Below are 23960 nucleotides of genomic sequence, written 5' to 3'. Positions count from 1 at the left end.
CGCGGGGGCTCCGCCGCGCTCCGGCCGCGGTAGCTCCGGCGCTGCCATCGCGGGCGGCCGCCCCGCCGCGGCCAGCGCTGCCGCCGCCGCCTCCTCCTCCCCGGGCGCAGCCCCTGCCCCCGGCCCGCCCGCTGCCTCCCCGGCGCGGGGCTGAGCTGCCCTGCTTTTGGAGTCGCCGCCGTTTCCCCTCCCTTCCCCGGAACCCCCCCCTTTCCCTCCCTCCTCCTTCCCTCCCTCCCTCCTCCCTCCTCCTCCTCCTCCTCCTCCAGCAGCCAAAGGGATTTTTTCCCCTTTCTTTTTTCTCTCTCTTTTTTTTTTCCTTCCCCCCCCCCCCCCCCCCCCTTTCATTTTTCTCCTCCTCCTCTTCCTCCCCGCCGCGGAGCCGGGCGCCAGCGTGAAGGATAAATAAAAAGCGAAGAGGAAGAGGCTGGGGAGGAGGAGGAGGAGGAAGAAGGGGGGGGAGGAAAGAAGAAGAAGAAAGCGAGCAAGAAAAGAAAGCGAGGAGCCAGGCGGCCAGCCCAGCCGCGCCGCTCCCGGCAGCCAGGGCAGGAGGCGGCGGCGGAGCGGGGCCGGCGGCCGGCGATGGATGACCAGCCGCGGCTGATGCACACGCACAGCGGGGTGGGGATGCCGGGGCACCCGGGCCTGTCCCAGCACATGCAGGATGGACCAGGCGGGGCGGAGGGGGAGGCAGGCAGGAAGCAGGACATCGGAGACATCTTACAGCAGATCATGACCATCACGGACCAGAGTTTGGACGAGGCGCAGGCCAGGTGAGAGCGGCGGGGAGCGGGGGGCAGGTGCCGGGAAGTTTCCCCCGCGCCCCGGCCCGGCCTTTGTTGTCCGGCGGGGGGAGCGCGCCCGGCCGCGGGAGCATCGGGGGACGGGGGTGCTGCTGCTCCTGCTGCGGAGAAATGTGGCGAGGGAGGAAGGGGGAAAAGAAAGGGGACCGGTTAATACCCCCCCACCTTCCCCTCCCCGTTTATTATTTCCCATCTTTCTCCCACCTCCCAACTTCGGGGCGGTTTCGAGGGGTCGCCGCGCCCGCAGCCTCCCCCTCCCTCCATCCACAAACTGGGCCTGGCTTTTCCCAGCCTTTTTGGGGTGGGGGGTGTTCAGCTGCGGAGGGCCGTCGTGGTTGGGGCTCCGCTCCGAGCTCCTCCGAAAGAGCCACCAAGTGCTGCTCCGCTTTCAGGGCTGCTAATAATGTTCTTTCTTAGGCCCCTGTAGTGGTGTTATTTTTTTCCAGCGCGTTTCTGCGCTTTGAAGATGCTCATAGAAGCTTTGCCTTTTTTCTTTCTTTTTTTTCCCCCCTTAATTGCAGATGTATTTAAAAAGGAAAAAATAAGGCTGTAAGAGCCGGTATCTGAACTGCCCTGAGCTTCGGGGAGTGCAAACCTAATGTGCACCTTCCAAGGCACTACAAAAAGTTCAGGGAGGGGAGGGAAAAAAAAAAACCTCAAATGAAGGGATTGAAACAAAAAAGTTGCCCTGAATTGCCTGGGTTACACTTGATATTTCTTCTGGGCTGCAAAGCTGCTTGGTGTGTTGTCCTTCCTCCCGATATTTATGCCCCGAGTTGAAGCAGATTGCTAGAATACATCGTTCCTGGAAAAACGCACCGCACAGCCCCAAAACTCGCTGAAAAACTTGCAGAAGGATAAAAGTACCCCAAACCTCAGCTTCCATCCTCCCTGCCTCCACAGTTTCTAGAGCTCCTGCTTACCAAAAAGGCTCATTATAAGGTTGATCTTACTCATTTTCTTATGTTCTTGCAGGGGCAGAGTAGCTGTGAGGAGGAGGAAATCATTCACTTTCTCCCCGGCCAGACCCGGGGCAGTGAGGGGCTCTTCCTTTGGAAAGTTGCAGGAATCGTGTGTGTTCCTGCCTGGATAATTTAGTGTAGTTAATCAAATCAATAAAACCAAAGCAGAACAGAGCTAGGAGAAGGCTTTATGGGTTTGTCTTGCTGGTCTATTTCAGCTGCTTCCTCACAGTGCTTATTTTTTTTTTTGTAAATTATTATTATTATTATTATTTTTAATTCTGAGCTGGCAAACATGGTCTATTTATCAATAACATTTGGCTTTGCATTTCCTCCTTCCATCCTACTATTGCACGGTTGTTTTCTTGCCTTTTTTTTTTTTTTTGCTTGTTTGTTTTTTTCTTCTTTTTTTTTTTTTCCTAAATTAAGTTTTTGGAAGATGCAAAGTGCCAGCATTATTTGTAAGAGGGCCCTTACAGCGTATGTACGTGATTTGCGTATGCCCAAATGTCTGCGCCCATCTGGGTGTGCTGATAAGGGAACACTGTGGTTCTGCAAGGGTATATACCTTTGAGAGACTTCATCAGATATATAAATCTTTTTAACATGTTGTGGGTGGTGGGGTAAGTAGTGTGAATGTTTGCCAGATGTTCACATCATCTTTCGCGTGTAATTTTGGTTGGTAAACAGAAATCCCCGTAACCGGCGCCGGATAGCAACAGCCCTGTGTGCAACTGAACCCTTGGCTAAATCACCCTATGGCTCAAGAGAAAAAATTAAATCACGCTGTTTCTTCGCCTCGGCGGGCGCGTGGTGGGTTTTAAAACCAGCCAATTAAAGCGCCCCCTCCCCAAAGTCTCTCCTCAAAACCCACAGGAGAACGGTCAGCTCTGGAATAACAGCAGCCGAAAGGAGCAGCGTTGAATAGCATTCCCTCTCCTTCCCAGAAGCAGCCGGCTGTGATTTTTTTAATGTGTTTACTGGCCCTATTGTAAAGAACTAAATTTTAACACCTGCAAATAAGCTGGATGTAAGTAGCATGGAGGCAGAGGAATGGGGTTCTCTCTCCATGTGTCTTCCTGTGCTCCACGCTGGGCGCTGAAATTCCCTGAATTGACAGCTCTAAGCAGGGGTCGTTTCCAGCACTGGGGCAAGGAGGAGTTTATTTCCCCTCTGCCTCACAAATAAAGCACATGGCCTGCTGTAACATTGGAGGTGGAGGACAGGGAGAGCCCAGTGCTGTGTATGGAACGAGACAGTTGATCCGAGCTTGGCTCCCAAAAGCTGCTGGCTCTGCCGTGGAGCATCGCCTGCCTCGCGCTGGCCGTGGAGCTGCTCGGTGGTAAAGGCGCTTTTCATTCCTAAACTGGTGACATTCGTGTCCCTTGCCTTGGGTAGGTGGCTGTTTGCAGCACTGGGGGCTCAAAGCTGCCCTCCCTGCACCAGCCAGAATGAATTTGGAAAGTTGGTCCTCACGGTGACATCCTGAGCTCACCCTGCCCTCTTTTCTTTTCTCTCCAGGAAACATGCTTTAAACTGCCACAGGATGAAGCCGGCGCTTTTTAATGTCTTGTGTGAAATCAAAGAGAAAACAGGTAGGAAATCAATGCTGTTGGTTTTGCGTTGTTTTTGTTCTTTGGGGATTTTATTCCTCAAGTTTGTGCCCACCCCCCACCCCAATGCAGCACTATTTAAGTGGGGAGAAATAACTCGTTGGTATTTAATGCTTCTGGCAGTGGACTTGCATGATGTGGTTTGTGTCTAGAAGAGAAAATATCGTGGTTTAATTTCTATTGTATAGCCTTTCTTTATTTATTGCTTTTTCTGGGGAGAAAAAAAAAATCTACCCCCTTGCAATTTCTGTCTTGCTCTAGTTTCTTCTTTAAGACATGGCACTGCTTAAAAAACAAAAAAAAAAAAAATCTGAATGCAGAGTGGGTGTGTGGGAAATAATCCCAACAAAATGAAACTGTGCAGTTTTATTGCCATTAGTATTCAGGTAAACACAAAGGTTTCTTACTTTTTTTTTAAAGAAAGAGTTAAAATGCTCTTGTCTGCCAATCATCCAGGCTAGCTCATGTAAGAGCGAGTTGTCAGTTGCCTTTAGTGAAAGCAATATATTAGATTGTTAGTTACTTTAGGGTACTGTTGTTTTATGGCATGGGGTGTTCTCAGGCTTCTTTAGAAGCTAATGGCATGAGAGCGTTGGTTCTGCTGTTTCCCACTTTCCAGACCTCCTACCATGTACTAACACACTTATAACACATCCCAGGGGGGCATTTAAATTTTAAAAGCAACAATTAAAAAATAGCAGTCATCAATCAAGGGTGATCTTAAACAACAGATGCTCAGGGAAGGACATTTAGCAACATGCACCACTTATTTATGTATTTGTTGGAATCTCTCTTTTATTTTTTTTTTTTTTATATTAATGTAAAAAAAAAAAAAAAAGTGGGGGGAATGATGGAAATTTGGGGGGGTGGTTCATCTCTCCTGTTGGCTTTCTGAGCTGACCAGAGTTGATCTGTGGGCTTTCCCAAGCCGCCGTAGCTGCCTTATTTTAGCACGCTGCAAAGTACTTGACTTTTCCCCCCCTTCCCCCCTCTTTACAACAAGGACTGAAACAGTCAATAATTCATATCTAAGCCATATAAGCAAGGGCATGACATGAATGAAAGTGACAATAAATATGATTGCACACCCAGTTGATATACATTGATAGTTACACATAAAAGGGGAGCAGCTTTCAGAAACCTGAACTGGGTCTTTTTTTTTTTTTTTCCCCCCGTTCTTAAATATATATATCTAAAACCTCCCAGCATGAGCAGCTGATTGAAAATACAATTACTTGACTCCTGCAATATATATAAAATGACTAAGAGGGCCCTTTGTTAAGCGTTGTTTGTGCAGCGTGTAGCCCAGACAAAGCACCTACCGATGGCATTCGGCTCTCCCGAGTCCTCCCGGCTGCGGGGCCGCCTCTGACCTTCCCGAGGAGTCCTTCCCTACAGACTTCCCGTAAGAACCAGCAGTGGGTTTGGTATGGGAACCTCCAAACTCTTCTTTTGCTGTTAATGTGAGAGAGTCTATGTAGAGGGAAAGGTTCAGGATTTTATAGCGTTCCCCCACGCGCCTCCACAAAAAAAGGGAGCCACCGAGTTCCTTTCCCTCCTCTCTCTTTCTGCTTTAATTTTGTGTGAGCCAAGGAACCTTTGCCTGTCTCTTCTCTAAGTGTGTTTGATGCTGTATTTGATGCTCCATACGTTGCCTGTGCAGGGACACTTTTTGGCTGGGATAACTGTTTAATCTCTGCTCAGCTTCGCTATCAGCGCAGTGGCAAAGTTAGGGAGCAAGGAATCTGCTGGGACCAAACTTGGTGGGGAAAGCCGGGTAGGCTCAGGGATGCTGTGAGGTCCTGTTGAGTTGGGGAGGCATGAGGAGCTGTGCATAGCCACAGTGACAGGGTGTGATAATTCCTGTCTGCTAAGGAAAATGGAAAGAGATGGTATAGGGTGAAGCATGCTGCTGGAAATAAGGATATTCAGGTGTGAACTGGGGCTGTTTTACATTTTTATACATGCTGTTTGTTGATGTTGTGCCTGGATTGCTTGGCTTCTGTGGCTGTGCTGTGGAGGTCTCCAAAGAGGTTGATTCGAGATGGCTTTTGGAGCGTTGTTTATCTACCCTTGGATATGTTTGCGGTGAATTCTTTCACTTTGCAAATTCAAAGACCTCCTCCCCTCTCCCCCCCATCTGCATCCCCAAAAGTCACACTTCATAAGAAAGCAAACAGCCAGATGGTTTTGGTTTATTTTTATTATTTTTTTTTAATCATTGCTTTGTGGGCCCAATGCTAGGAGGAAGTTTGCCTTGTTTTTTCTGGGGCCGAGGGTACCGCCTGCGTCTGTTTGCTTACCCCTTCCTTGCGGGCAGTGGCGTGAAAGTTGAGCCAACTTCTCGCTTCCCACTTTCCATTTAGCTTCCCAGATTTTTGCATGTGTGGCGTTTGAAATCCTGGTGATTGTTTGTGGTCACTGGTGGGTGTTTGAAAGTGCGTGCGTACATCTTCCCCCCGGCGTTATGATGTGCAGAAATGTGCGTTCGGTTACCCCGCTGCCTGATTTAAGTGACTCCAGAGCCTTACAGAGACTTTACCACCATCTCTCGCAACATTATGGCTACTATTTCATAGTGTTAACCTTGTCTTGAGCAAACCCAAAGTGTCCATAAAGTTCTTACAAAAATAGGTCATCTCTACTGGCCAAAGAGTCGCCTTTAGCATTTGGGCTCTTAAGTTATTTTCAAGTATTTATTATCACTTTTAAAATTTATAATGATTTAAAAAAAAAAAAAAAAGCTCAGGGGGTTGTTTTTTGTCTGCAGACCTTTAGGGTGATATCTGTTTAAAAGTAATAAAAGTTGAGAGGTCTGATCCAGGCAGGAGTATGTAGGGGAGGAAAAAAATTGCTGCTTAAATATACATCGAAGTTGTCGGCGTTCATTTGGTGTGTTTTCACTTGCTGTTGGTCGCTTTGTTGCGAGGGAAGGGGCAGGACTGCCTTCAAATGGCTGGCTGGCTGGCTTTTTGGAATAATAATTATGGAAATGGGAGGCATTGTTGTCCTAAATACAATTGATTCCTCCATCAATAGGGATTGAAATCGGAAATTGCATTCCTGATTTATAAAAAGTTTGAAGGCAGGGGTAGGGTCTCTGTCTTTATGGCTGTTTATTTTTTTTCCCCTTGTTTTTTTTCCCCTCTCTTGGTATGTTTTTTTTTTTTTAAGCTGTTCTCTGCATGAGCAGAATAGCTAAGCAGAAGAATCAGGCAAGGCGTACGCAGACGTGGGGTCCTTGGATGGCAAACTGGAAAATATCTGCTGTCAAAATGCAGCAGCATCTATTTCAGCTGTGAGCCTTTCCCAACTCCCATCTCGTTCGGCGGGGACCGGTGGGGAGAGGCTGAGCACAGGATATATGACCATTTAATCTGATTCCTCCTCCTTAAGAGCTTTTCCCATCGTTTCACTTTCTCTGCTCATTTGGGGGAGGTGAGGGCATCGGGCAAATTCTACTTCTTAAGAAGACTCTGACTTTGTATTTGAAATCTCACAATTTTTATTTTCTTACCCTCCTCTCCCTCCTGTGTTGAAGGAATTCAGGATTAAAAGAAAAATGTACATAGCATCAATGGGGGGGATTTACAAAGTGGAATATTTATAGACAGCACTGATTAGCCGTGCAATTGTTGTTGAATAATGGGTTTGTTGTTTTTTGGGGTTTTTTTTAAATTTTAGAACATAATAGCTATATAAGGTGCCTCTTAGCTACCTTTCCCTGTGCATTATCTTCGCCAAACTTAACTCAAATCAGATCTTTGGAGGAGGTAGGATTTTTCCCCTTCTTCTCTTCCTTAACACCCCTTTGTTCTCTCCAGCTCTGTGTTCAATTAACACCCCCATCGCAGAAGTGTAGTCTTTTTTTTTTTTTCTTTATGTCTGTTACTGTATTTCACTTCTGACACCTCTCTTATTATTCTTGCCTGCTATTTCTCTCTAATATAGCAATTATGATATGGGGTTTCTTTTCTTCCTCCCTCCCTCCCCTCTTTTCCCCATGCCCCAAGTAAAACCCCACCAGGAGCAGTGTGGGGAGAAGAGGGGCAGATGTGGTGTGTGCAGTGCTGGGGTTTTTGGGGTGTGGGGCAGAGCTTTAACAGGGGTACACTGGCAAGCCCAGTGCCCCTTGGCTCAAGCATTCCTCCCGGCAGGATGGGGCAGCTTGCTTTCCTTCCCCCCAGCCCTTCCCCAGGGTATCAAATCCTGCCCTCCTCCTTATCCTGCCTTTCCACTGAGGAGGTTTCCCAAGGCGCAGGAGAGAGTTCAAAACCCCGATTTGAATTTCAATGCAATTCTTGCACCTAAGGCATCATTCTGCTGCTTGGAAAGAAAGCTCATCAGGAAAGTGCTCAGTCCTCCAGCCCTGCAGGATCCGGGTCCTTGCTCAGCTTGCTCAGCTCTGGGCAGGTCCAGCCCTCACCCGGCTGCTCTCCCTCCTGCCCTTCAAAGGGGAGGAAGCCTTTGCTTTGATATTTGTTATTACTGATTTTTTTTTTTTTTCCCTTCCAGTTGAAAGGCTTTGAAGGCAAAAGTGATGTTTCTCTCTCAGTGCCAGGCAGAGTCTGCAGGGTCCCTGGTGTGGCTGCCCTGGGGGGAAGTGAAACATTTTGGGAGAGCGGGGCCTCCAGCCCGATCCACCCTGCCTGAGGAAGCCTTGCTATAACTCACAATTAAATTGCTTCCAGAAACCTGATGTCTTCAAGGGAAAGGAGGGGAGGGAATGTGCAAGGGACTGGAAGATAGGGATGGTTTGGTAGACCTTGTCTTGGTGGAGGAGTGGCTACCTATGGGACTGGAAACCAGCCATCCTGATGGAAGGTGGGACATGTCCCAGTTGGTCCTGGCAGCTGGAAGGAGCAGGGTCTTCAGGGCTGGACCTGTCTCTAGAACAAGTCAGTTTTCTGGGCTTTTATCTCCCAGTATGGTGGTGTCCATCAGGGCTCTGCTGGGGATGGGTGGCTTTGGAGGAGCATGCTTGCAGGCAGGCTTCTCTTTTTTACTTTTAATTTCATATTTTCTTCTTCTCCCCTGGTAGCATGTGGTTGGAGCTCTTTGAATGGAGCAGGCTTAATTAGTTTAATCAAAATTGGCCTCCTGCAATCCTCCAGGGGGGGAGGTGGGAAGAACAGGGCTGCCAGTGGGCTCTTCTTCCCACCTCCTCTCCCTCAGCCCTGCCGTCAAAGCAGAGAAACCAGGGTTGGCTCTGGCGTAACACTCCTGAGGGACTCGCCATGATTTGGGCTGTACAGGAGCAAACCTTTTGCTTTTTATTTCAAAGCTTGTTTTTTGTGGGTGCCTGATGTTGAGCAAACTTGGTTGTGACTGCAGCAGAGCAGGAAGGTGCTCTTGGAGGGTCTGCTGTGTCCTGTTGCTCCCAGCCCTGTGTTTTTTCCTGGGAGATGGATGAGCCAGTCTTCCAGCTCTTGATCCTCACGCTCCCAAGTTTCCAAGCCTTTGCTTGCACTGGCTTCCCAGGTTTTGGGTGGCTTTGGGTCCAGGAGGGTTCCTGGAAGCAGCCCACTCTTCGGGTAGTTCCTGCTGACAGCACTGAACAAGGCACAGAGAAGAACAAATCTGCGTTCACTATTAATGCAAGCTGTAAAAATACCTGTATTAACCAGATGTGGGCATAAACAGCAGCTAACCAGAGCATTCTCTTCCATAAATGTTGGGTGTTTTCCCTGCTACCATGGGCCTCTCTCCAGTCCATATCCCCTCGCCTCTGCATGATCCTGGCAGCAGTCAGTTTGTGGGTGAGTCCAGGGAAAGAGATCCTGTTATTGGGCCTTGTAGCTCCAAATGAGAAACTCAGAAGATCTTTCAGACCTAAATTTCTCCTGGGAAAAGTGGTTCAAGTTCCCTTATTTGAGACCTGCAGAGGGATTTCCTCCTTGGAACGCTGAGTGTCTGCAAGCAGAGCTTTTCTAAATGCTCTCAAATGTGAGATTTATTCTTGTTAGCAGGACTCGTGCCGGCCCTGGGTTTGAGGGCAGCGGTTGTAAACAAAACACAGAGAAACTCTGAGACAGTTTCATCATGGTTTGTTTTTTTTTTTTCCCCGTCACAAGGAAATTACTGCATGCAGCAATCCTTGAGGGGAGTAGGGTGGTGGTTTAAACATAAATGGGTTTGTTTGCAGTGAGATATAGTAGGCTGTGCTGCTGCTGGTGCTTCTGCTGAATCAGAGCTGTGGATTTTGGCAGGGAGAAGGGAGGAAGACGGGATTCCTCATCTGCCTTTGCTTCAGCACCTTATTCCCCAGTTCCTCCTTTAATCCTGGAACTGCTGCCTGCTCTGCAGAGGGCTTGGTGATCCCTTGGAAATCTGCTGAGAAGCATTTTGCTACTATCTTTTTTTCCTTCTTGTGCTTGGAGCTGGGATGCTTTGGGAGACAGGAGAGCCTTTCTTGTCTGCCCTGTGCACTACAGGGGTGGTTTGCAGTTGATGCAATATATGAGGAGCCCAATAGGAGCAGGGGCTGAGTTTTCCCCTGAAGATGTGCTATTATCTATTTTCCACCTTTTTTATTATTTGTAATTTTCTTTTTTTCTTCCTGCTTTGCATTCCTATGGCAGTGAGTTTCTCTGGTAACATGTTTTGCTTTTGGGACTTGCTGTGGGGAAGGTGAGCTGCACAAAACTAGCTCCATGGCCCCCAGAGCAGGATGCCCACACTTTTGGGCTGAGTCTTCAGGCTTTTGGGTGCCGTGCAGGAAGAAGTGATGCTCCCTTGTGCTGCAGGGATGTGCCCTGTACAATGCCTAGCACAGGGGGACTCCGTGCTGGGTCAGGGTTTGGAAGGAGGTAATGTGATTTACAGCAATGGATCTGGTTAATAATCTCCAGCAGCTTCTGTATACTCAGGGGCTGCTCGTATTCCCAGCCAGGTGTTTGCAGACCAGATCAATATGGCCCTATTTGCATGGGGCTGTCTGTAATCTAATAAACCAACCTCAATCTGCATCCTTTGCTTTCCCCAAACATCCAGCGGGTCCTGGTCTGGCCAGTGTTCCCCGTGGTGGGAGAAGGTGTTTGTGAGCACTGCCTGGCTCCTGGGCTGCCATCCTGGGGTCACACATGGCAGCCCAAGGCTGCACCCTCTGCCAGAGCCCAGGCTATGCGAGCACCCCAGATTTTTGGGTGTGCATGGTGCTTTGCAGGTGACCACCTCCCCAGTGTGCCCCTAAGGCATCAATATTGGGGGTATTCAATGTGAAATCCACCTTGCCTTTGGGGAGCATCTGCTGGGAACTCCCTTGGAAACCAAAGCTGATGGTTTGGTGGGCTGGATGGTCGGCAGCTTCTGCTCAAAACTGCCTCGGAGGTGCTGCATCCCCCGGTGACTTAAATAATCCAGGGTGGCGCGTGCTATAGGGATAAATTACAGAAAGCTGTGGCCTGAGGAGGCTGTGGACTGAATACATTAGTGTGTGTTGTCAGGCCAGGCTCAGGAGGGACTCAGGTGATGCTTTCTCCCAGTGCTGGGAATCGCTTGGCCTGAAATTATTGATTTGCAACTGTGTCAAGTAAAAAAAAAAGGAATAATAATATCTCTTGGCCTTGCGTTTGTGAGCTGTGCCCCTCTATGTGTGTGTATATATATAATTTTTTTTTTTGAGCTGGAACAGAAAGCCACTTCTCCTGGCTCCTTTTCCTGGTGGGGAAGGCAAGGCAGCCAGGGAATGGGCAGCCCAGTGGAAGGTTTGGCTGCCAGGGGAGCCGTGCCCGCCGAGGAGCAGAGTGCTGCTGGTGACGCTTTGCATTTTGGGGAGCCACCACGGATAATAGAAATCCTCTGTGACACCTTGAGGGAGCCGTACATTGTCACTGTCCCCTCCCTTCCCAGCCTTTTATTTATAGGAGAAGCCTTACCCAAAATAGCTTTTTTGCTCGCCCTAAGCTCTTTCCAGCCCCCTCCGCCCTTTTTTTCCCCTTAAATCTACTGATAAATGGAAAACCCTCGGAAGAGTCAGTGCTGTGAGGAGCTGCTCTAATCTAAAATAATAACTTTGCCATTTTACTTCAGCCTTGTTGAAAAACGAGCAGAGCTGCCTTTGCAAGTGGGATCAGCCTGCTTAAATGCTGGTGCCTGGATTTTTGTTTCTCACCCGAGTAGAAGCCTGGAAACTCAGTTCATCATTTCCACATCCCATTTTTGGTTTTGCACAACCTGGCTGGCCTGCCCATCCTTGTTACCAGAAGAGGAAAATCAAGTTTCTCTCCTGGTTGGATAACATTTTCAAATTCCAGAGTGATGTCGATTAGCAGAATTAGCAGTGGCAGGTTACCCAGCAAAAATACCCTTCCAGTTGTGAAGTGTTCCTTGCTGGTTGCTGCTTCTTTCCCAACTCCAGCGGTCCCGATCCCAGATATGTCTGCACAGCATGGAGATTTTTCTCTCTTAACTCAGTGCAGTTGTTTCTTTTTGACATTTGATATTTACAAGGCTGGAGCCAAACTGAAAGTGAATCTGCCCATAACTCTACTAAATGTGCCTTTCTAATTTCAACATTAATGTTTCAAAACCCAAGCTGCTGGTGGGTGTACCTTTGCTTGTTTACACATATCTCTTTTTTTTTTTTTTTTTTTTTTTTCCCTTGTGCTGTGATTCTCTGGTGGAACATTAGGAATGATACAATACCTGGAGCCTCTGCATGGATTGGTCTCTGGGTTTCAGCTGTAAATTTGGCTTTTAACCCCTAAGTCTCTAATTTTAAAATGTTGGAAGTGTTTTAGGTTTTTTTTTTTTTTGGAGGAGGAGTCTGCTTATATGCAAAATTATTATTGTAATATATGATTCATTACAATAATATTGCATGAATTTTCAATAATATGATTGCAATATTGCAGTAAATTGCAAAAATATTATTTCAAATACTGCGATAACGTGATGAATTTGCAATACTCTGATTATTGCAAATCTCTAGACAAAAGGCTAGAGATTGCAGATCACAGGGTAAAAGGAATTAGCTGGAAAGAGTTGTGGCTGTCAATCCTGACTTGATAGCACTGGACACAGCCCTTCCCCCGGTAGCTTTAGCGTGGAGCTGGTGCTTTCCAGAAGAGTGCCTGTTCGCATTTAGGGGAGTTACAGGCAGTGGGACACGCTGCATGGTTGGAAGTGTGTTTTGAGGGGTTTTTGACCCTTGCTTTGAAGGGGTCACCTCTTTATTTCTGATCCAGATTCACGGGGGTGCAGCGTGGTGCTGTGCATGTGCCGCAGAGAGCGAGGAGCCGCTCCCGGAGCGGTTGCGTGTTTGGGGGGAGCAGGTGGCAGGAATGGTGTTTTCACTGAATGTATTATTCCCCCGGAAAATCCTGGCTGTTAGATCTGGTCAGCAGATGTGAAGTGTCGATCGCTATCGGCGGTGGGAAGGCACTTGCAATATACTTTGCTAATGGAGAAGAACCCGAGGAGCAATTCCCTGATTTACGCTTTCGGCGATGTGAAATGAAACCGTCTGAAGCGCTTTGCTGGGCGAGCTCGTAGCAGACCTCTTCTTCCTCCCTGCTTGATGCAGATTTTTCCAAAGAGGCTGTTTCTTGGCTCTGTTGCTGGGTGGACAGAGGTGGCTGAGAGGCATGGACCCCTTAAATGCGTCTGGAGGCACAAAGCATCCAGCATGGGGGAGCAGGGAGCAAGCAGCGCCTGCTGTAGCTCAGTCCAAAGCCCCGGTACAATTCTGTCCCCAAGTGGCTGAAAAGGTCATTTAGCGCAAGAGCAAACGTTTATTTTTTTTTTCCATTCCCTCAAATAGTCAAATTAGCATCCCTCCTCTGCCACAGGAGCTGCTGGAGGGGGCATCCTGAGCAGGATTATAGGTAGGAGCGCCTGGGCCTGGGCTGTTCCTCTCCCAAAGGTCCCCGGCTGCTATTTGCACATCCCAGTGTCTGACTGCGGCTGGCATTTCCCCCGTTTGCTGGAATTTACTTTCTGCCTGGCGAGGGCATTGGGTAACATTTGCACACCTGGGCTGCTTAAGCTGCGGAGGGGCTGGGGGGATGTGTTGGAGAAGGTCAGGGGTCTCTGCTTTCCTTATGGGCAGGAGGGAGCAGGGAGAGCAGCTGCTGGTGCTGTGTCCTCCCAGAGGCAGCAAGCAGGAGGGGGAAGGTAGTGTTGTGTAATGTCACAATATCTGTGCAACTGTCTGGACCTGCTCTGATGTTGGGTGGCTGCAGGCTTGGCCCTGGCTCTCAGGAGCTCAGACCCTGCTGGGTTTCCTCTTGTGCGTGGATTGGATGGGCAGTGGGTGCCTGGTTGGTTTTTATCGTGGTGGAGGGAGCTGTGTTTCCTTTTGGATAGGATTGCAGTGCATGTCTCGCAGGTGCACAGCATGGGGTGGGAGGTTTCCTTAGAAATAACTCTTCTGCACCAGGTCTAGAAGGTCCTGGGATCCTCATCTGTGGACTCTTGAGGGTAAGGATGTGCAGCAGCACAATGTCGTGGCTGGAGATTTAGAGAGACTATCCCAAGGGCAGACTGGAATTGTTTACCATGAAAAACTCATAAGTAGCATGGAAGGAGGTGAGGCACAGCAGAGCGTGCTGGTAGGGGAAGTCTTTGGTTTTTTCCTGTGTCCTGAGGCAGTGGCAAATCCACATTGATAGAAGGGCAGAATTTTATTTCCCTTTTCGTGATGTTTTTGGCTAGGCCTTACAGATGTCCTTCTGTCAAGGGGTCTGAGGGCAGGGGCCAGGACAGCAAGTGAAGCCCGTGGTGCCGCAGTGCTCCGAGACCCCGTGGGGAGCGGCGGGCACGGCTGGCAGCGCACGCCGGTGCTGCGGGCAAGGGCAGCCCGTGGACCTGCTGCATCATCCTGGGCTGGGATTGGGAAAGGAGCTGTGCAATTAGGAGAGGTCCCTGCGGTTTGTGTTTGAAAGGAGCTCCATTAGGGTAATTTTTAAGCTGCTGTTTAATCAGAAGGCTGTCTGCTAATGAGAGGGAAATGCTGGGTGGGTCTGTGCTTGTGCTGCATCCCCTTTTCCGGGTTCCTTTTGCTTTTTTTAAATTGCTTTTGCTTCACCCTTTGGGAATGCTACCCCAGAGGCACCCAGGTGCTCATCAGCACCATTGGGTAGTGCTTTCCAAGGATTTCCTTGGCCTCTTGCCTATTGTGTGTAGTGTATCCTGCTGCCTTCCTCTTGCTGCATCTCCTCCCTGTGCACAGGCACCGATGCTGGGTCTGACCCTGGTCAGGGATTGCCCTTGCAGGTTCCTGAGGGAAACCAGATCTGATGGCTCCATGGAGGGCTCCTAAGAGTCAGCAAGGAGCATGGAGGAGACCTAAATGAAGAACAAATGAGAACCATATAGAGACAAATGGGAATCAGATTTAGGAAGCAGACGAGACAACCCTTGGAAGGGGCAGGGGGGATGTTTGCTTTAATCAGTCTCCTTGGGTTTCAAGCAATAATAAAGCAGATTTGTTTTCTTTTCTTTTCCCCAGGCCCCACTTTTCCCCTCTGTTTCCTCTTGCTCTTCTCAAAACAGCCCTGGATTCATCAGCACCGACATCTCCTTCCCAAGCTCCCAAATAGGAGCTTGGGAAGGAGATGTCTACAAATAGGATTGCTGGCCAATCCAGTCAACATCCTGTCCATTTTTCCCCCCCTCTTTCTGTCTGGTTCACACTGGTGGGAACTTACTGCCTTGGGACAGGCTACCTTGGCTGAGCTGCTGGGTGCAGGTCCCTCCCACTGCCAGATGAACTTTTTGGACTTTCTGAAGCGAGCAGGAGAACAAACTCTTCCAAAAGGGCTGTGGTTTTCTGTGTGGAGTCGATGTGCCCTGGCATGCTCTGCTGTGTGCTTTAGAGGCAGTCCCCAGGGACTGGCTGTGCTTGGAGGACATCAAAAGTTTCTCCATCAGAGGTCTTGGGCAATGCCTCTGAGATGCTTGAGTGACCTCCTCACGTGTGCTCCTCTGGGATGCAGTGGTGGCTGCAAGGGAGAACCGTGCTTTTGCAGCCTTCACAGGCAGGTTGGTTCCCTGAGAATTGTGCTGCCTTCCCCTTTTTCTTCCATTTTTCCCTGGTCATTGTCTTGGTGCAGAGCTGGTGGATCTTGGGAGGGCTGGGGCCGTGCGTAGCTGTGAGTCAGTGAAGCTGAGCTTTTGATCTGTTCCACTTGCTGGTTTTGGTGGTGAGTTATTACCTTCCCAAACAGAGAGGCCTGACTGGAGCTGGGATTAGAGGTTGCTGTGACCATCTCTGCAGCTCTCCTGTACTGGGCATCACAGAAGGGATGAGATTTCACCCACCCTGAAAGAGAATGTGGGCCCTGCCTGCTGCTGTGTACCTGCTTGGGGAGATCTCACCAGTGCCTTCTCTGGGCTGCTGTGTTTATTTCCAGGTAGAGCTTTCTTGTTCAGAACTGTTTCTGTTTGCTGGTGTTTGATTGAGGGACAAGGCATCCGGGGTCATCTCCAGCATGTTCAGTATATTGCTTTCAAGCGCTCTCCTGGGTTTTGTAACCCACTTACCGTCTTATGTAGGATTCCCCATCCTGGAGAGTACATTCACCCAGTCTGCTGGGATTTCCAAGGTAGGCTGGTGGTGAACAGCCTCCAGTATATCCCTCAGATTCCCAACTGCACATGCCTCTGGCAGAGACTTCCAAGGTGGCAGAGCTGGCATTCCCAGCCAGCCTGTGGGCTGGGAGTCCCCTCTGGTGTTGAGTGGGTGATGCTGGTGCAGCGTGGTGGGGTGGTTTGTGTGGGACACCCTTCACCCCAGCGCTCAGCAGGTCTCTCATGAGTAGCAGAGTTGCCTGTGGAGTTGGAATCGTTTTCCTGCCTGGCTTGGCGCATCTTGTGTCGAGGCTTTGCCGGTCGATAATCCTCCACGGATGCTGTGTCCCATCCCAGGGCAGGCACCTTGGCTGCTGGGCAAGAGCCATTCAGGAGAAGCTGTGTGGCGGCTCTGCTGCCCAGGAGGAGCTGATTTACCTAATGTCTGCAAGAATACCACAGGGCTTTCCAGTTGTAAACTGGTTTGGCTTAGCCCTGAAAAGCAGAGTGAGGCAAAGGAGCCAAGTGTGCCCTGTGGTGGCTTTTCCAGGTCCCAGAGGTTACCACGAGGGAAATCACTTCTGCCCCGACACAGCCTGAGCCTCCTCCCTCGCTCAGAGCAGCAGAAATCATAGTTGTAAGCCTTCACCCTGGTACGTGACTGTGCTGTAGGCAGTGTTCTCTCTCAGCTCCTCCGGGTGGGTGCCAGGGGAACTCACGGGTGCTTTGGTGCCCTGGCCCTGGCTGCGTCCCAAAACTCCCTGCCCTGCACTGTATTTCATCTTCCCATGCTTCCCAGAGAGCTCTGTGTGCAAAATACTTCATGTTGCTGCCAGCAAGCTTCCCTTTACCCGTGCCACGGTGGGGCTTTTTAAAAAATTTTATTTTATTAGGAAATTCCCATTTGGTTGCTTTAAAAAGCAAGCCCTTGTGGCTGGCCCCTGGCCCGCCGCTAACAGATTTGTTTGAGAAAAGGCTGCGTTGGCATCCTGCTTTATTGAACATGCCTCCTGGGAAGGCGGTTTGAATATCCTTCTGTCTCCTCGGAGCAGGGAGCTCTCAGGACTGCCTGCCGCCATGGGGATGGGGAATGCTCTCCTCTCCCTTTCCCTCCCACCCCTTCCCCTTGTTCAAGCCTCCCTTTTCTTTTTTTTTTCCTTCCTTTTTTTTTTTTTTTTTTTTTTTTTTTTTTTGAGGAGAGAGAGCGCTGTGCACGGTGCGTCCCGCTCCATGCGGCTTTTCTCTTTCCCCACGGAGTTCATCCAAAGTTCGTATCCAGACGATGAACAAAGTAGCTCAGACCTTTTCCTGACTCCTCACCCTTTGTCCTCATCACTTAGTGACAGACAGGAATCAAATGCCACAGACAGGCTGACGGGACAGGGCTGTGTGAAAGTCCTTGGAGGAGGAGGAGTGAGTAGTGCTGCCTACATGGGGGACTCATGTTTAAACTCATCTCCCCCTCCCTGGGGAAAGACCAGAGCTACTTTTAATTTGAAGGGCAGAGGGGAGGTGCAGTGTTTTATTTTTTTTTTTAATTTTTTTTTTTTCTGTCAGAAACCGGATAAATTTTTAGCCACAATAGACGTGGGGAAGGAGGACCGGATGGAGTTAGGCTGAGTGTTTAGCACTGGGTGTGCCTCCCATTGGGAGCAGGGGAAGGAAGGGGCTACAGGCCATTATGGATCAGAGGGATGCAGGCTGCTGGTCTGCCTGCATCACCTCTCTGCCCTAGGAGCAGCCCTAGGGAGGAGGGGGTGTGTGGGGTACAGCCTGACTGTTCCTAAAGGCTGGCTTGATCTTCATTTCCCTGGCTTTGGAGCTCTCCTCTGGGTGCTGGGTGGTACCCCCTGAGGGGGCAGAGAGCTGGGCAACTGCCCAGGGTGGGCTTCTCCTTGCTGCCAGATCTGGGGAGGGACTAGACCTGCTGTTCTGGGTGCTCTGAGACTTACTTTGGCCTGTCAGGGAGGGGAAAGGAGCAATTTAGCCTGTTTGTCTAACTCATTCAGCTTCAGGACTGGGATGACTCCTGATAGGAATTTATCCCTCTTCCAGATGTCCTCCCCAGAATTCAACTTTTTTTTTTTTTAATGGAAAATAATGACAAGTCCCAGTCAAGGAAAGGGTGGAAGCACCTCATGGCAGAGATTTTGTGGAGGTTTTTACAGAAGCTGGGTTGGCTGTAGCCCAGATCTGGCAGAGTTGTGGAGGGTAAGACTTTTAATCATCCAGGGAGAGGAGGTCTCTACAAAACGTGTGGGGACCCTTTGTTCAGGCATGTTCCTCGTGAGGTGCTGTGATCCAGCAGATGTGCTGGTGCAGGGGCCACCCTCTTGTCAGGGAGATGTGAATGTCCCTTGCATAAACCAGCTGCATGGTATGAGGCACGAGTATGTCATTGGGAGGGAGGGGAAACACTGCTGTCAGAAAAGGACTTTGAAAGGACCATTTACATTTGGCCCTTAAATCCTGGGAAGTGCTGTGGGTGAGGGGTGGTTCTCCTGAGTTCATTTTGCATGTGGAGAGAGGCTGCTCATGGCTTAAATGAGCACGGTTAACTTTGTCTTCCTGTGTTGGCAGAGGAGAGACAGAACTGCTCAGCAAGCCCCAGGACTGTGTCCCTGTGTTCCCCAGGGAAGTGAGGCGACCACCTCCTTGCCCCAAGGCATAGCAGGCAGAGCCTTTATCCCAAGCCTGGCTGCAGCATTCCACATGCCTCTGGCTGCTCTCCTCAAGCCCACACTTGTGGGGGTCATCTTGGAGGCAGCAGGAAGGGGCCGGGGTGGTCCAGGGTTTGCCCTCTTTTGTTTGCTGATGTTGCAGAGCTTGCTGATCTGGGTCCTGGCCAGCGAGGCTGACTCACAGAAATCCTCTCACGAGTCTCCTACACCCTCCATTACCTGATCCGAGTGCTTCCTGGCGTGAAGGGAGCTGTGCATTTGTGCAGCTCGTGTCTGCCTCAGGCTGCTGCGGGCAGGGACCGCAGCCTGGCTGGCCCTGTCACCCTCTGCACTGCTCGCTGCCATCAGTGGTGACCATCTTCCTGACCCCGCAGACAGTCCCTAGGTGTCTTTAGAGAGGCATTTGCTCTGCTTGAGAGGTCAAAGGAAAGACCTCCTTGCTCCTTTAGTGGGGGGGGGGGTGTGTGCAGTGGAGTCCACGTGCCTCTTTAGTTGGTTTCTGTAGGGCTGCTGCCTTCCTGTTCATCAAGACAACAAGTTGGACCTAGAGGAGGATTGCAGCAATGAGGGAGTTTTTAGAATCCACAGGCTCCTTCCAGCATTCCCTATCTCTGGTCAGTGGCAGTGGGTCTGCAGGAGGTGACCACAATCGAGTCAAAATTCCCACGTTTGGTGCCGCGAATGCTGCGGTCCCCGTTGAGCAAAGGCGGGTGTGAGACTCTTGCAAATCCCCTGCCTTGCAAGCTGGGCAGTCTCCTGGAGTTCCTGCCTTGCCAGTCGTGCTGTGAGGCTCTTTGCACGCAGCTTTACCTTCTCAGGGAAGCAGCTGGGGCACGTTCCCATCTGAAGCTGTGCCCCTGTGAGGTGCTTGGGTTGGCAAAGCGCTGCTGTTGCATCAGGCTGGGCTGTGCCCAGTGAGCTTCTCATGCCTGGCAGGAGCATCGCTCAGAATAGTTCCATCTTGTGGCTCCTCTGGGGGCTTGGGGAGGTCTGTGGGTTTGTGGCTTGTTTGCATGTGCTACTCGTGGGTTTCTGTCCCCTAGGTCCTGCTGAGTTGCAAGATTTGGGTGTTAGGTGGCTTTGTGGCCTGTGGCTGCTAAGCTGTGTGTGATGTTGGGCAAGTGGTTTGCATCTTGTGTGAAGTTTGCAGGCACTCTGTGGGGAGCTGGAGAGCAGGAAGGTGCTGGTTTGGTACAATCAGGGAATCACATCCTCACTGAACTGTGGAGCAAACCTCTCTGTGTGTTCCAGGGGGCAGCCTGACCTGGTTACAGTGGCAGGGAGGCATTTTTGGGGTCTTGCAAGCCATGTCCAGAGGCTCCCTGGACAGGGGGCCATTGAGGGGCTTCACTTGACTGATCCCTTGCAGGGAGGAGCGTCCTGGATGTCCCTGGTGCCAGAGGAGTGGGAGCAGACCTGTGCAGGATTGGAGATGGAGGAGCAGTGCTCTCCCCTCTTGCAGTGAGGTTATGCCAGTGGTGGGGTAAACTCCTCTAGGATGGTGGCGGAGTTTAGGTCTCCTCTAGCCTGAGCTTCCCACTTGTGGGGCCTTGATGCAGCCTGTTGCAAAAAGAGGAAGGTGATGTCCTCAAAATGCTCTCCTAGGTGATTTAAGCACTGAGGTTTTATCACCTTTTCAGCAGAGCTGGAGTCCCACTGCTGGTAAAAATTCGCCACTTGTTCGGGTTGCGGGCTCTCCCTTAGGCAGAATTCTGCGTGCATGGGTACAGAATGAAATTGGGGGTGTTGCAGGGGAGCACTGCTGTGTGCCTCGGTAGATTCCCCATCCCAGTGAGTGTGGCAGTGTCCCCCGAGGTGTATGATGGCTTGCTGAGCCAGCCCCGCTGCCGTGTCCCCCTTGCCTGCTCTCTCCTCAAAGCAGAGCCTTTGTCAGGCGGCCAGGACTCCGCAGCCAGCCTCCCTCCAGTGCCAGCCATGCGGTGCTCGGGTCCTGGCCCCACTCCTCGCCTCTGCCCCAGCATTTATCAGCAACCTCCCTTCCCTCCCAGCCGCCAAATTCTTTCTCCGTGCCGTCATCCTCCAGCCAGAAGCCGCCCCATCCCACTCTCTCTTCCCCCCCTCCCTCCGAAACCAGCCCAGAACTGCTAGGCAAACATTTTGCCTGTTGTTATTACAGTATTCCCATCTGCATACTTAGTCATAAACCCCTTTTAATTCCAGCCTTTTTCTGGGGCGGGGTTAAGAGTTCAAACCCATCATTTTTCTTTTGGGGCTGGAGGCTTACAAAAGCAGCCCGTGGCGAGATTGTTCTGTAGGATGGGGCCGAGAGTGAGTTTAGGGAGAGGGACGGGGGGAGGGGGCTGCACACAGAAGTACTGGCTGTGCAGCCCCTCATCCCCAGGGAAGGCTTTGGATGAGGTTTGTGTGGGGCTGGCTGGGACAGGGGGTGCTCTCTGCCAGCCCCCCCTTTTCCCCTTCCAGCAGCTCCAAGGCAGAGGTGGATGTGGCTGCCCCCTTGGCGGGGCGGCGTCAAGTCACGCTGCTGCTGGTCTTGCCTCCTTTGCTGGAGTCTTTGGATAATGGAATGCCAAAAGGAGAGCTCCTGACTGTGCAGGGAGAGGAGCAGCCCTGTGCAAAGGTCTCTCTGGAAGAGCTCCCCAAGAGCAGCTCAATATTGCTGATCGTTTAGTTATCCAACAAAGATTCAGAAATCAATCAGGTCAAAATCATTCTGCCCTGTTCTCGTTCACCTCCACAGACACGCAACACCTACTACCTCCAGGAAAAACCTAAATAAAATCCCTTTTCCTCTTTCCAGAGCAACAGGCAGTGGGTGATAGTTGTGAGCACCATATTTGGCCTCATGTTCAAAGATTAAATCTGAGGAGAGAGGCTTCTGAATGGTTTTTTTGAGAGCAACTGAGGTAGCAGAGCTCAGTGAGGAATGAAGACCTCAGCAGAGAACAGCGAGATGCTAGGAGCGGGTTAGCTTGGAAAGCACGATGGGACTTCAGGAGTTCTGATACAGGTCTGGAGGGGTAAAAATAAAGAAAGTTAATAATTAGCACTAAGAACTCAGACTCCCTTTGTCAGAGTCCCTTTGCCCAGCTCTCTAAGCCCTTACTTGAGAAGGCTGTGCCCTCCGCACTTGGGGTGGTGAGGGTCCTGCTGTACGCTCTCTGGCTGTTGCTGTGCTCACCTCCCACCCCGTGCAGGCATCTCCAGGCTGGATGAGCCTGGATGTCTCTCCACATCTCCCAAAAAACATTGGGGTCCATTGCTTGTGAGCCTACCTGGACGTAGTAGGTGGCTGTAGTAACAGTTCCCTGTTGCCTGTGGGGTGTGGCTGCTTTTAATTCTCTCTGTGGCAAGGGTTCCTAGGTGCTGGCACTTCCCACCAGCCCAGTGCTACCCCATGGTGAGGAATTCCTGCCCTCCCTTGGCTTCCCTGTGGCTTGGGTGGTGCGGGGGAGGCAGAGAGCTCCTAAGGGCTGTGAGTAATTCCTGTGCAAGGTTTGGTGCCTGCATCCTGCCCCTAGAGCTGCTGCTGGACCCCTAGACTGGCTGCTGACCTGAGTCTAGTGGGAGATAATCCCTCCTTCCTGTCTGTTGCAGATAAAACACTACATCCCTGTGGGATGGGGTATGGACCAGTTATTGGATTGGAGCTTGAATGGCATTGGCATCTCCCTGTCTTTAGGCAGGTCAAGGTCTTTCCCTGCTCCCCTCCAAATTAAAAGGTCTCAAGGAGGAAAAAAAATAAGAATGTGCATTTGGGTTGACAGAAATGTTGTACAGATTTGTGCAGCTCAATTTCCCAACGTGTTTCTGTAAAGAAGAATCTCTTGCTTTGCTTTTGAGAAGCATTAAAAAAGATGGAGGCATCTCATGTTTACATATTTGAAATTAAGCCTTTACCTCCTTTATTGGAAGTATTTCTCTGAAATTTGACTTCAGTTTTAAATTACAAATACCTTTAATGACAAACGCAGTGCTCAAGTGACGCAGTTTAAAAAATCCTGAAAGAACAGGTATTTGGGTAATTGTGTTGGAAAGTTACTCAAAGGCAGGAATGAAGAAACAACTTCCACTTCTCTCTACATATCCAAGCATTCCATCTGTGGTTGTTACCCCACATGGACTATGTGATGGCTTCTCATTGTAGTTTTTCTGCCCTTTCCACTGCTTTTCTTAGGTTTATCCATGACACTGTGGATATTGAAAAGGAAAATAATCTAAACAACATGCTCTGATTTCTTAGTGGATCGGGTAGGAGCTTTCTTAAAAAGTCCTGTGGTCTTGCAGCTGTACCCAGGTGGTGGATCCCTGGCAGGATGGGTGGTCCAAATTTGCATCTAAATTTTCTTTACTGCTTGATCCCCTAAATTGCACTTCTAGGTGGAGAGATTTTAAGTTTTCTTCCCTACATGGATGCTGAACAGTTGTTAAGCTGCTGTAGAGGGAAGGAAGCTTGTCACATGAGAAATTTGGTTTTAGCCCCCATTAATCTTGGAGGCATTCGTTCTGCTGGCCTGAACACTTGGGTCTCTTGATGTGATAAGCCTCAGCCTGTGTTAGATCGGCACTTTTCTCTTTGCAAGTGCAAGGGTGGAAGGGGAAAGGTCCCGCTGTGAGCCAAAGCAGCTTGTGAGCCTTTCCACACGCCTGTGCCTGTGTGGGGAGCAGGAGGGGGGGCTGTGGAGGCTCCTTCCAGCTTCCAGCATGCCCGGGATTGTGTGCTCCTCTGCCTACCTGGCCTCAGCCTGCCTGGCAAGCCACGGCTTGCAGGGCATGGCGGGTCCTGCACACAGCCTGCCTTGCTCGCTGCAGCCTCCCCCGGCTTTGGAGGGGAGCTGGGCAGCTCACAGGCAGTCACCCACCTCTCAGCCTTCCTTAAGGGGTGCTGCTCTTTCCCTGCTGCCACGTGGAGGTTTGGGAAGCAGCTTTCCTCTCCACAAGCAGTGCTGAGCTGTGCTGGCTGCTCAGAGAGGCTCTGCAAGGTGCACACAGCGTTAATTAGACCTGTTTAACAGGAAGCTTACATCTCCAGAAAGGACTGGCTGGGCTGCCTGGTGCAGGGCAGGAGAGCGGCTCAGCCCTTGTGCAGGAGCCAAAGGAGGTGTAGGTTTGGTTTCTGGGCATGCCGTGCTGCTGAGTGATGCTGGTCAGGTCACTGTGCTCCCCTGCTGGCCTGCCTGTGCTGCAGGGACATGTGTATCTGCAGATCCTAGGGCTCTTTGATCGATTACAGCAGCTCGGGTTGTTGCAGAGGAGGGAGCCCGCCTGTTGTCCTCTGCCTGCAGCCTTGCCTTGTGCAGTGAGGGTTTTCTGGCAAGAGGAGAGCACTGCTGGAGTTGGTTTTGAGTTTTCTTCAGGAGAACAGAGACCCCACTGATCCCAGAGGTTGTTTGAGATCTTTTCTCTCTT

At 50.4% G+C, this 23960-nt stretch overlaps 1 protein-coding gene across 2 annotated transcripts in view; it reads left to right on the top strand.

Moving 5' to 3' along the window:
• The first annotated feature begins 383 nt into the window (after positions 1 to 383).
• The window catches only part of PBX1 (PBX homeobox 1), a 131009-nt gene continuing 107432 nt past the window's right edge, over positions 384 to 23960 (top strand). For both annotated transcript variants that reach the window (XM_084211589.1, XM_084211588.1), the window contains exons 1-2: positions 384 to 773; positions 3287 to 3360. In XM_084211589.1, the coding sequence (XP_084067715.1) occupies positions 583 to 773; positions 3287 to 3360 (265 nt within the window). In that variant the 5' untranslated portion in view covers positions 384 to 582. The remainder of the gene's footprint in view (positions 774 to 3286; positions 3361 to 23960) is intronic.

The sequence above is a fragment of the Fringilla coelebs genome (genome assembly GCF_963513975.1).
Source record: "Fringilla coelebs genome assembly, chromosome: 9".
Taxonomy (NCBI): domain Eukaryota; kingdom Metazoa; phylum Chordata; class Aves; order Passeriformes; family Fringillidae; genus Fringilla; species Fringilla coelebs.
The sequence above is the reverse complement of the archived record's forward strand: the minus strand, read 5'-3'. Positions and strand labels throughout refer to the sequence as shown.